The sequence below is a fragment of the Sceloporus occidentalis genome, unplaced genomic scaffold, assembly GCF_023333645.1.
Source record: "Sceloporus occidentalis isolate IW3139 unplaced genomic scaffold, rSceOcc1.0.p SCAF_59, whole genome shotgun sequence".
NCBI lineage: Eukaryota > Metazoa > Chordata > Lepidosauria > Squamata > Phrynosomatidae > Sceloporus > Sceloporus occidentalis.
In genome coordinates, this window is record NW_028317039.1 from 2,632,823 (window position 1) to 2,646,096 (window position 13,274).

The 13,274-nt window shown below is 36.5% G+C and overlaps 1 protein-coding gene across 1 annotated transcript in view; it reads right to left on the reverse strand.

The window, feature by feature from the left end:
- Nucleotides 1–13,274, reverse strand: part of LOC149287545 (thrombospondin-type laminin G domain and EAR repeat-containing protein-like) — a 59,037-nt gene that overhangs the window by 4,111 nt on the left and 41,652 nt on the right. Inside the window, exons 8-9 of the mRNA XM_089492754.1 lie at nucleotides 10,387–10,573; nucleotides 7,430–7,659 (exon numbers count right to left, since the gene is read on the reverse strand). Coding sequence (XP_089348880.1) covers nucleotides 7,430–7,659; nucleotides 10,387–10,573 — 417 coding nt within the window. The remainder of the gene's footprint in view (nucleotides 1–7,429; nucleotides 7,660–10,386; nucleotides 10,574–13,274) is intronic.

The following is a 13,274-nucleotide window of genomic DNA, read 5'->3' on the forward strand; positions in this document are numbered from 1 at the left end:
GGAAAATATTTTAATCAGTAAATTTTTCTAAAATATTTTTGAGTCACGTTTACTGCTTTGCTACCAAAGATGAAAATAGCAAAATTTATCTTTAAGGCATCGCCAGCAGAAATCAGAGTTTGAACTATGGATTTTATTAAGTTTTGTGGGGACATTATTTTACAGTGCAGTCCTGTCAATGATATGCAGGTTTCCTAACAAATGTTATGCCAGCTAAAAATTCTTCGAGGGGTAACGATTGTCCCAAAGTATCCTCCCATTTTTAAAGAAACAATGTTTACCACTTATTAATTAAATATATTTTAATACTTTAACCCCTTAACGTCCATTGCCGGGTCAGGCACGTCATGCAAAACGGTCACTTAACGACCCATGACGTGCCTGACACGTCATGAGACTTAAACAAGCTTAGAAAGTGATCAACGATCACTTTCTAAGCTTAAACGGTGTTGCTGTAATGCCTCGATGTCGAGGCATTCAGCAACACCGAGATCGGCATCATGGGCCATGTCTGGCCCCTCCCCGGGGCGTCAGCATCCGCCATACATTAAAAGCCTTTAGGAGCCGATCAACGATCACCTCCTAAACTTCAATGGTGTCGCTGGAATGCCTCGATCAGGAGGCATTCAGCGACACCAAACGCTCAGCCCTGTAAAAAAAAATAATAAAGTTGAAAAAGTTTGCTAGATGGTCTCCAGACCCTCTAGAGAACTCTGGCTCCACTTGCAGGTAGAATACAGGTACTCCATTCAACCATACAAGTCAATGGAGCCCAGCTTTCTAATCACTATGTGATTAGTAAAATATAAAAAAAAAATAAAAAAAAAATAGCATAGTAACATTTAAAAATTATGCATCAGAGGAACTATCCAGTTCCAGCAAAATGTAAAAAAAAAGTCCAAAAAGAATAAAATAAATAAAATTAAAAAATGAAGTTTATTATTATGAGCAAGTGCTAAAATTAGCGCTGTATCTTCCCAAAAATCCTGACATGGAAAAATTTAAATAAAAGCATTTCAAATACCCAAGGGGTGTCTAATTTAAAAAAATTAATGGTTTGATGGGGTAAATTGGAGTGGCCGGGCTCAAAGATATGGCATAGGCACAGACTGACCGAAAAGGGGAAAAAAAAGCGCACTTCCAAAATGTGGCATTTTAACCCCAAACACCAGACAAACCCATACATGTGGGGTATGACTGTACTCGGGAGATGTTGCTGAACACGCATTGGGGTGTTTGATAGTGACGTATACCTGGAGCTATACATTTATACCCAAAGTACAAAATTTTGTGTGAAAAAAAATACCGAAAAAAATACTACCACAAAGGCTGGTGGCAGAATCTGATGCATGGAAAGGGTAAATACTACCATTTTAAGTACCTTGGGGTGTCTAGTTTTCAAAAATATATGGTTTGATGGTTTGACCAGATGTAAAAGTTCCAAGTTAAAAATTGTGCACTTCCTAATGTGGCGTTTTACCTCCCAAACAACCCGACAAACCCATGCATGGGGGGGTATCACTGTACTCGGGAGATGTTGCTGAACACATATTGGGGTGTTGTTTGAAAGTGTTGTATACCAGGACCTGTAAATCCATACCTGAAGAGCAATTTTAGCGATAAAAAACAAAAATAAATTACTACCACAAAGTTTGACAAAGACTGGTGGTGGAATTAGTGCATGGAAAGAGTTAAAATTCTAGCATTTGAAATACCTTGGGGTGTCTAGTTTTCAAAAATATATGATTTGATGGGGTAAATTGCATTGGCCGGCTTCAAAGATACCCGAAATGGCACATGGGGGGAAGAATTACCAGATCTGGAAAAAGTGGTTTTGAAATAGCAAAACGCTACTTGTACTTAATGCTCCATAACGTGCAGAAAAAAGCAAAAAAACCATAAAAACATTGGGTATTTCTAAACTCAGGACAAATAGTATAATATATTTAGAAGGTTTTTTCATTAGCTTTTTTGGACGAGTAAAAGATTTTTGGGGTAAAAGTCAGAAAATGTGGGGGTTTTTTTTTACATTTTTCAGCATATTTTATTATTTTTTATGGGAAATTAGATAATATCATCAAAACAATGGTATCTGAAGAAAGCCCTTCTTTTCCTGAAAAAAACAACATATAATTTGTGTGGGTTCACTAAATGAGTGAAGAGAAAATTACATCTAAACACGAACACCGCAAAAGTGTTAAAACCTCCGTCCCAATGGTACAAAAGGTAAAACACAGCCTGGTCCTTAAGGGGTTAAGTATTCTAGAGATTTTTATATATAAACAAGGTTTTTAATAGATCAGAACATTTCCTGGTGGTCAATTTTTTTTTAATTCTTAATTAGGAAAAAACACTTTTCTGGGAGTCAAATTAGATTTTTCCTGTAAATTTGAAAAGTTTATTTTGGTTCATTATTTCTGAAAGTAAATTTATGCCCTTAAGGGACCAAGTAGTCAGATCCAGGTCATCTATTCTAAAACTTTTGATTGGAGTAAATTTTGACAAATGTCCTAAAGTATGGATTTTTTTTTTTAATAGTTATTAAAAGCCCTTTTATAACCATATTGCTTGTCTAACATTTTTTGATTATATTTGGACAAAGCCATAACAAATGGGATGGATGATAAGGATAACAGTCCAACTTGTCCATAAGATACCAACTAGTATTTTCTAGTTCCGGGTTTAACCAGTTTCGGAAATGGGAAATCAAACATGCTTCTTGTAATTTGGAAATGTCTGGGATAGGAAGATAATGGTTATATACATTTTATTGTAAGTCTTTTCTTTTATCTCTTGTTTTAGTTTTATTAATTTATTTGTCACAAAATAATTTGTTCGGTTCTTATTTAAGTTTTTAATTTTAGCCAGTTTTATATGTAGTGTTGAGAGTTCATCTTATTTTTCTTTTTTAAGGTGAGCCCTAATTTGATAAAAAGGGTGCGCATGAATCATTTGAAGGAACAAGTTTTGAGACTTCATTGTTTTCGTTTATGCTAAGATAATTTTCAGCTTCATTAATTGTGTAACATGTACTGTATTACTCAAAATTTTTTTTTTTTTGGATCTTAATTTATATGCTGAATATGCTGGAGAGTAAGCTGACCAAGTAATGGAACTGATTTTAAAAGCCATGGACTCCAAAAATTTAACTTTAATGAGAAACCAATGTATTCTAGAATAAGATTGGTGTACCTGTGGAAAAAAGTGTAATCCTTTCATTAATGGAATTGATATTGAAACTAAAAGGGGATCCATTTTTTTCCTAGCATCTAGATTTTTATCTACTCTAAGGTCCATCATGCAGTTAAAATCACCTCCTATAATCAAGGTGCCACGAATACCCAGTCTACTTTCATCATTACTTTATTTAAAAACCTAAGTAGGTTTTCATTTGGAGCATATTTATTTACCAGAGTGTATAGAATATTGTTTATTTTAGCGATCAGAATCTGATATCTCCCAAGATTATCGTTGAAATCATAAACATAAAATAATTATAGTAGTACCTCTGTTTTTCTTTTCCCTCTTAAGTTTGAAGCATAGACTATAGGAAATCTTTCAAATCTCCATAGTTTACTGGGGGATCAGGCCAATGTGTCACAAATATTATATGTAATGAATTATCCTTCAGATATTGGAACAAACATCCTCGTTTTTCTTTTTTTAACCCTGGGCATTATAGAACGCTATTTTTAATGACATCCAACCTCAGACCCCAGAGACCCAAATATCTGCCCTGTGACTCTGATCATAAAACTCAAGATGAACAAACATTCTGATTACCAAATCAAGACCATAGAGTCCTAGAGTTGCAACGATCGCCTCCTAAACTTCAATGGTGACTCTGAAATGCCTCGATAGCGAGGCATTCAGCAACACAGAACACCCACCCCAGGACGCGCTGAGACCGCTCCGGAGAGACTCCTCTCAGTATCTTTAGATCTGAGTAAAGTAATAAAGAAATGAACCAAATTGCGCAGTATTTGTCACCAGTGTAATTGTAACCACCTTACCTGTGGCTACGGCTGCAGCATCCTCCCGCGGATGCTGTCAGACTTTGCGCATGCGCAAGCCACTCCAATGATAGCCAACCATTTACTCCTGTGGCAGTATACGCATGTGCAGGCCATTTCTCCGTCATTTGTGCACTTGGCTTGGGGCAGGGTTATCTGCTTGGGGCCTATTTTAGGGCTCCTAAGCTGTCCACTAGCTGCCTGTCAAAGTGATTCATTGCTTGTTCTCTGGGCTCTGCTCGTACGTCTAAGTTATCCTGTTTGTTCTGGTTCTGACCTCGGCTACGTCTCACGGCTATCCTGACTTCACCAATCCTTGACCTTGGCTACGTCTCACGGCTATCCTGACTTCACCAATCCTCGACCTCAGGTTCGTTTGTGGACTGCTGTACCCGTGTCCCAGACGCCTGTTCTGGTTCTTGTCTGGGTTCTGCACTGTCCCTTAGGAAAAATTACTGCAGTTTTTTCTGAAGTAATACTGCAGTTTTTTGGACATGAAAAAACTGCAATACTGCACTTTTACTGCAGTATTACTGCACATTTACTGCACTTTTACTGCAGTATTACTGCACATTTACTGCACTTTTTTTTTATACTGCAAACCTACAGTTGTACTTCAAAGTACTGCAGCTTTATTGCATTTGTACTTCCGTACAAAAATAACTGCAGTACAACTGCAGTACAGTGAAAGTACAAATGCAGTAAAAGTGCAGTAAATGTGAAGTAATACTGCAGTAAAAGTGCAGTATTGCAGTTTTTTCATGTCCAAAAAACTGCAGCATTACTTCAGAAAAACTGCAGTATTTTTTTTGTAAGGGGTGGATCCTCAGCTACTGATCCTGACCATTCCTGGCCGTTACGGTAATAGTATAGAAAAAATTGCACTTACGAGATGGTGAGCACACTTGACTGTGTGCTAATGAGCTGTCTTATTGACAAGGCCAATAAAAGGTTATTACACAACTAAGGAGGGTAAACCACAACATTAGACAGCCTGGCCATAGGAAGGGTAAACAGGTTTGCCATGTGAACTGGCTTAAGCCCTAGAAGGATAGGGAAAGATGTTTTTCTGTAGACAAATCCCCAGTTCCAGAGGTTAGAATTTTTGCTGTTCTTACCCCTGGACAACAGAAGGAAGCTAAAGAAATTATATAAATAAATAGGTCTTCTCAATTATACCTGGAAGAACTAGAGAAATCTGCCATGATATAATCACAGAACCAGGAGTAATGGTAAAATTAAAGGCCTATAGTATTCCTGAGGCAACAAGGGAAGCAATATAAATGGAAGTAATGAAAATGTTAAGAGCTAGTAGTTATCGAGGAGTCACATAGCCAATGGTCTATCTCCATAGTCTTAGTACCTCAACCAGATGGGTTGGTAAGTTTTTGAAATTATTTTAGAAAATGTAATGAACATGCTAATTGTGTTTCAACCTACATATTAAGTAGCACCTGTTTGGTATAAGTGTTTAATTATAGCGGGGAAAACTGGAATTATTTAACCAGGCAGCGTCATTGCTCCTAATAACCAGTTATCTATAGTGGGAGAAAAATATTTGCATTTCTTCCATATTATTGATTATTACGAAAAGTGTGCACATTGAACCTTTTCTTTTTAATAAACCAGGTCATATAGCATATGTACTGCATGTCTACTAATTATGTACACTAATTAATCAGTGATGGTAATTCTGTAAATACACCATCTTACTAGTTATAGATTTTACTTATGCATTTGAGAGTTTGGACATCTATTTCTTTACATTTGAAGCAGTTCTTACATTCTCCTCCTGTTGATAGATTCATAGCTTCCACATAAAATTATGTGGGTATACTATGGTTTAACACTATATAGTAAACATTTGCTTAAGGTAAGGAGTCTGTATTGCTTATTTATTTGGTAGTGGTTGTGGGAAATATATGCTGCAGGACCAAATTTAGGTCATTACACACCTTAATGAAATTTTTTATGAGAATCAACAGTTAAAGGGGATATCTGACTTGCTCCTATATTTATAATGATTAATCATATCCCCCCTTTGGTATGATGCAACTACTATAGAGTTTTACTTTAGGAGTAGGGATTGGGATTGAGGTTAGAAGAGTTTGTTAGGCTCACCACAAAGTTACAGTGCAGAATCATTGAGTTCCTCCATTTTAATATGTTTTAGAAACTAGAGGTGCTTTTATTAGGAGAAATACAGACCAGGATTCATGATGACCAAGAAATCTATAAATGTACTACTATAATACATCCTCTGTTTAAAGCCTTGGACAGACATTCAGACAACCTGAAATCTCCATATAAAACATATTTTCTACAAGCTTATAAGTACAGTACATTGTAAAGTGTGTTTTCATTACAATGCAGCATCTTATCCAGGGCCGGCCCAAGGCAAAATGCCGCCTGGGGCGAATTTTAAAATGCCACCCCCCCCATTATCTACCCTTCCTCTCCCCCCCCCCTTGTACTTACCTTTCAGCAGTCCTGCGGTGAGTCTCCCTGTTCGGTCTCGGTGCCGGCTTGTAATGCTGAGCGCCGGAAATCTTCCGGCACTCAGCATTACAAGCCGGCACCGAGAGCGAACAGGAAGAGTCGCCACAGAGGAGGAAGAGAGGGGAGCCGAGCGGGTACTGACAGCTTGGTAAGCGAAAACCACTCGGCGCCCCTTTCTCTCTCTTTCGCTTTAAAGAAAAAAAGGGCTTGGGGCGGCAAAGTGCCGTCTGGAGCGGTTGCGCCACTCGGCTCCATTGTCGGGCCGGCCCTGATCTTATCCCAGCCAATGAATGTTTCCACAGCAACTATATGTGACCTTGTGACAACACTTCCTGGAAGAAGAATGGTAGAGGTATAAAGTGTATATAAAAACAGCTGGCATTGAACATATTATAGGCTCCTTAAAATGTGGATGCAACAAGATATCATTTTATAACCTCTCAATGCCAAATCTACTACAAAAGCTAGCTATGTATAAATATGATAAATGTGTCAAACTGTTGCCATTTTCATGCTCCATTCCACTAAATGAGAATGAAAAACTTTTTATGTTCACCTAATGGAGTTCTAATATTCCATGAATTCCTTGTGTTTAAGTTTATACAATTTTTCCTGTAGATTATAAGGTTGCTACCTATTGTTCAAATATATATAAATATTTAGCTGTGAGAAGATGTCTAAAATTAGAAGGCGGGCAACATTTAAAAATAATGGTATAAAGCAGTAGGACATCATTCCTCTGACACAAAATGATGCTAGGTACCTGGAGGTACCTTGTTAGTCTTATCAATTAAGGGAATAAATATTGAGACAAATGGCTAGAAAGATGGAATGAAATAAATATATAAGATACTGTAGCTTTAAACGTATAGGTAAAACAACTGTATAAATGGGAACAGTTAGAAAGTGATACTTACTGTTATGGACTGGAACAGTCTGAAGGCACCTCCTAACCAAACGTAGATATGGGAATTGATATTGGTTGATGTGCCATTGAAAGTGTTTGCAACAACAAGGAACGGATAGGGTCCTATAATGAAGAATTCCCAGTCATAGGCTCCAGAGGTAGGTATGGTCTGGTTAATCTCAAAAAGTCCACTGACTGCATTCCACTTATAAATAACACTGTTAATGTTGTGGTTATTGTCTGGAACAATAAAATGTGTAGTAATTAACAAATACTTATCAAAGTATGTAGAATGTTATTTGAACAGCATACTAACCTCCAAAGTCTCAATTAAACTGCCATTTCTATGTCATGAATATATTTTACAGTATTTTTTCATTGCAATGTGTTTTCAATGTGTTCTTTCCAATTTTCCACTTGTATACATTGTTCTAAATTACAACACAGTTAGACTCACTGGTACACTTCATAGTAATTTTGTATAGATTGTACATTTACTGACTAACTAAATTGTATTAGATTGCAAGCTTTCATGACTACATATTAAAAATCTAAAAACCTTGCAATCTAATGGAATTCATTTACCCTTCAAATGTATTTTCTTTATCCGATTTTAACTTTTTCTTTCCATAGCTTTCATGGTACAATTCTGTAACTCCTATGGGATCTATGTTTACCGTAACAATTGGTTGAGGTAGCTGTTTAATGAATGTGTATTGTGAGGGTATATCTGGTTGGTTGTTTTTTTTCTTTTTATTAAAAGGTAAAGTTGAAACAATTAAAGGCATGATTTTTAAACGCGGTTTCTAAAGTTGACATCAGTACTAATAAATAAACTTCTCAATTGGTGCACTAGTAAGACTTAAGTCATAAATTAATAAACCATGTTAGGCAGGCAGAGTATTAGCAGCAAGTTGAGAGGTACCATGCAGCTAATAGGACTTCTGTACCCATTGTAAATTGCTGCAGAATATGATGGTGTTACAGAAATTACCGGTAATAATACTTATGCAGTTGGTCTTTCTAACATAATGTCAGATTCATATCTGAAAATTGCAAAAAGTAACCATGTCAAATTCACAATTCTCCATACTTATTTTAATATATGAGAATCAATGGTCTGGTGGTATTATGTTAATCTTACTAATGGATTTTACATACAAGTTAACATTAAAGCTTGGAGGGGTTTTACCTCTGAAGAAAATGATTACGAAAAAACGTACTTACTTTTAAAATACAGTTTACATAATCCTTATTTAGGAAATGTAACCCCTTCGGGACTGGATCTTTTTCATACCCTAAGGACCAGAGGGTATTTTTATTTTTTGCCATATGCTTGTTAAACCATGATTTCCTTTTCCATATTTGATAAACTCACACAAATTATACATCATTTTGTTTAGAAGAAATGGGGACTTCTTTTAAAATCATAGAAATACATAAAACATATTAATTCTTAGTGATAATAGATTAAAAAAAAACTATACTAAAATATTTTTTTTTTTGCAATTTTACTCATTGCAATGCTTATGAGCAATCAGGGGTCCCAGCATGGTCTAGACCAGTGCTCCTCAAGGCACACCTAACAGTCCAGGATTTAGGTATTACTCAGGTGTGTCTAAGGTGTTTAAGGTATTTTTGTTAATTAATTGTGCAACTTAGAAAAACCTGAGTAATACCTAAATCCTGGACTGTTAGGTGTGCCTTGAGGAGAGGGTTGAGGAGCACTGGTCTAGACAAACCCCCCTGTCCTCAAGTGAACTTTTGGTGTCAGCAATGACTCCTCCCAGAAGGAAATTGTTTCTAGTCAAGACGTACTGGTAGATCCTAATGTGCTTTTACCAACACCAGAGAGGAAAGATAGGGTTCAAAGAGCAAAACCCAGAAATAAATGCATGTGGCTAAATACACAGAGTGTATAATCAAGGCTACATTGCCATAAGGCACTCAAAGGGTTCAAAACCAAATACTAAAAAGCACACTATGAATCCTCATAGACAACCCTTTTAATAGAAGAATATATATAGGGAACAAAACTAAGTATCAATATGAATAAGTATATAAATAGATTTATTTATAGAAGAATAGAATTTATAAAAATGTTCTCCCCTCCTGCCTACCTGATCAGTCTGTTTCTTCTACTTTAGAATAGTTTTTAATGCAGTGCCTGGGCAAGCTGTTTTGATAAGGCCATTCATAACCTGGCGCTGATGCATGGCCTGATGTCTGGTAGCAGACTAGATACTTTACTTTTGCATTATGGGTCATTTATTTATTAACTAGTTAATATCGATACTTAGTTTTGTTCCATATATATATGTTACATATATTTCTTCCATTAAAATGGTTGGTTATAGGGATTTATATTGTGCTTTTTTTAATCCTTTGAGTGTCTTATAGCAATGTAGCCCTGAGCCAAACGCACATTTGTCATGCCAGTGTTTAGTGATTTATTTCATACATATTAGGGAAATTTTACTCATCATTGTTTTATTCATTTATTTTTAACTTTATGAATTCGTTATATGTATTTAATTTATATTATATAATTTATATATCGGGGTTTTGCGATTTGCCCTTTCTGTCCTCTTTAGTTTTCTCATCTAGTTGAACGGGTTATCCCCATATTCATTATTCTGTTTATTATTTAGCACCTCTTTCATTTTTGTACTAATGGGCTTTTAGACGTAACTTCTGATGACAAACAGGTATGTCAATATGGTCGCATAGGGCTTAATTACAAAAAAAATATCTGTTGGAAATGAGGATTTGAAAGGGAGCATGAACATTGATAACAGATGTACTATTGACAACCTATTCTGCCCACCAGGACAGACAAAAGGCACTTCCCAGGAAGTGATCATCTATATGTAAATTTGTTGGATATTTTATCTCTTAACGTATAATTGTAAAAACAAGTGAGGTTTTCCTAATTGTATTCCTAAAAATAGAAAATGGATCTAATACCTTCTCGGTGGTTAGCAACAACAAGGAAAGTGTCTCCGTCTATGTGAAAAGCCTCCCAATCACGAGCACTGTATGTCCTTATCTTCTGATACTGTAAAAACTTCATCTTCTTGGGATTCCATTTGTAAATGATTGAAAACTCTTCCCCTTTATCATTCCTCTCAAAATTGGCTAAAGCTAAGAAAATCTGAAAGCAAGAACAAACATGTAACTGTACAAAATGCAGGACTAAGAAGAAGACCATGGATCTAGACCGGGTTTAAATAAAAAAATTAAAGTGTTAAGAATGGAATATTCTGTTGGTTTCCTTGTGACTGCTCCACATTTAAAACTTTGCAATATACATCATGCTGTGCCTCCCCCAACTTAAACACCATCTTTTTTTGTGGGAGATGGGGAGAGAGGGTATATAGTGAGAGGGAGGGTAGATAGTGAGAAAAGGGGGAAGAGGGGTAGATGAGTGAGAGAATGAATGAATTAATGTGTGGATGCATTGTGTGAATGAGTGAGAATAAATTAATTAATGTGTGTATTAATTGTGTGAATGAGTGAAAGAATTAATGAATTTGTGAGAATGCACAATTGTGTGAATGAATTGTGTGAATTAGTGAGTCACTGTAAAAGTGGTTGTGTGTATCAAAGGTGTATAATCGATTTGTAGAAAGGCAAAGTTGACACAAGTAGGGTGTTTAAGCCTTGGGGACAAAGATGGCACAGGTAGCATGTTTATAGGACAAAGATGGCACAGGGTGGGCTTTTTGGGGACAAAGATGGCGTACGCTGGGCTGTTTGGCGACAAAGTTGACTCATGCTGGGCTGTTTGGGGACAAAGATAGCACGTCCTATGTGTATAATTTGGGTGCTGGTCAGGTTCTATGTGGGCAGTATGAATGCCAGCCTGGCCTTTGGGGTGTGCAACCTGTGATCTTTGCCTGTAATTTGGTGGGTTTTATCTATCCCTTTAATGCTGAGTTTTTATGTGAATTCCAATTGATCTATACCTGCAATGTATTTTATGTTTCCATACATTATTTATGTATACCTGCAAATACAGGGTTTGTATGTCTTATTCAGTTGATCAATACCTGCAATGTTGTTTCCATGTGTTGTTTATTTGATGTATACCTTCAGTGCTGAGTTTACATGTGATTTCCAGTTGATCTATAACTATTATGATTCCATACATTATTTATGTATACATGAAAATACTGAGTTTTTAAGTCTTATTCAGTTGATCTATACCTGCAGTGCTGTTTCAATGTGTTGTTTATTTGATCTATACCTGAACTATAGGGAGTAAGTAAAAGAGAGGTATGGCTTAGTGAAGGAGGGGACAAAGGGACTCTGGGGATGAGGACCTTTCAATGTCACGGTAGGGTCAGAAAGAGGGAAGACTGCACTGACTCTCACAGTCTTCCCCTAATCTATGGTCAGTGTGGCAAATATCTTTTTGGTGTGGTAGTGGAGGGAGTGATTGCATGCTAACGAGCCTGGAGTGGGGCCCAAGGAAATGCTTTCCTGGGGTCTAATTCTTTTCAATATAAAATATATTGGTTGCAGGGTCTAATATTTATATATATTGGCAGCAGGGGCTAATATTAATATTAATATATACCGGCATATATATATATATATATATATATATATATATATATATATATATATATATGCCAGTATATATATATATATATGCCAGTATATATATATATATATATATATATATAATTGCCCCCCCTACTTTGGTCCCTGTCCCCCCATGTGTCCCCCTAAATATGAAAGCTGGTGACGCCCCTTCTGATGTGATTTTCCGGCTCCTATAGCACAGAGACAAAAACACTGTAGCCTTCCACTCCTATTTCAATATCCTCAACTGTATGCCATTACAAAATTAAACATCTATAGCTCCTTGGAGTTTGACTCGCTTTGTAGCCCTCACTAAGGGTTTAAACATCTAAGCCAATTTCCACCTCATGTTGAATGTCATTATCGACTTAGATCTGCCTTGTCTCCAGGCCTTTGTACTTCCCTTTAAGCTTTAAAATATCTCACTTGAAAAGTAGATTTCACCTTGCTCTGCTGTTTTAGAAGCTGTTTTACTCAGGATCTGACACTCACACCCAACTTGTCTACATTTACCAATAATATTAACAGTCTTATAGAGAACACACACCTCCAGCTATCCTTCTTCAGAGTCCCAGGGAACTCTGCTACTGCCTGCGGCTGTATGGAAGTAGTAATATAAGCCCTTAGTGAGGTTTTTTTATCCCAGCAAGAACCAGCCAAAAATGGTTAAGGGGGATAACAAAACAAACAGTACAAATCCAAGTGGTGCAATAAAAAAAATATTCTAATGTGTAACTAGGGCAAATAAACCAATAAATACCATAAAACAGCCATTGAATAACAGTGGGTGTATGTAAACTACTACAGTAGGGAAAAGACACCCAATGAAGAAGAGGCTGTTCTTTAGACTGTAAACAACATCCCCCATGTTATGTAAAAAGGAAGGGAGACCAATTATGTTATGTAATTGGGGAGACAGGGTAATTGTAGAAGGACCTACCCTGTCTGTGTTATTTGAAGGGGACAGAGGCAGCTTACCCTTTAATTGTATGTGTCAGCCCAATGCGTTACTATTCCCAGGGATACCCTAACAAATACTCTCCCCTCCAATTATGCCACACACCCTGTCTGAATGTCATTGCTTCAGTTGCTGATCATGAGTGTTTTAGGTTTAAGAGACAAATTACATTTCTTTTATTTCTTATGGGATTCATATTAACAGAATGGCATCATAAAACTTAACATGGCAACAAAGAAAAGATTTAAATGACCCCTGTTCAAAAGTCTGCATACCCTTACTTCTTAATATTAACATCAATGCAGTC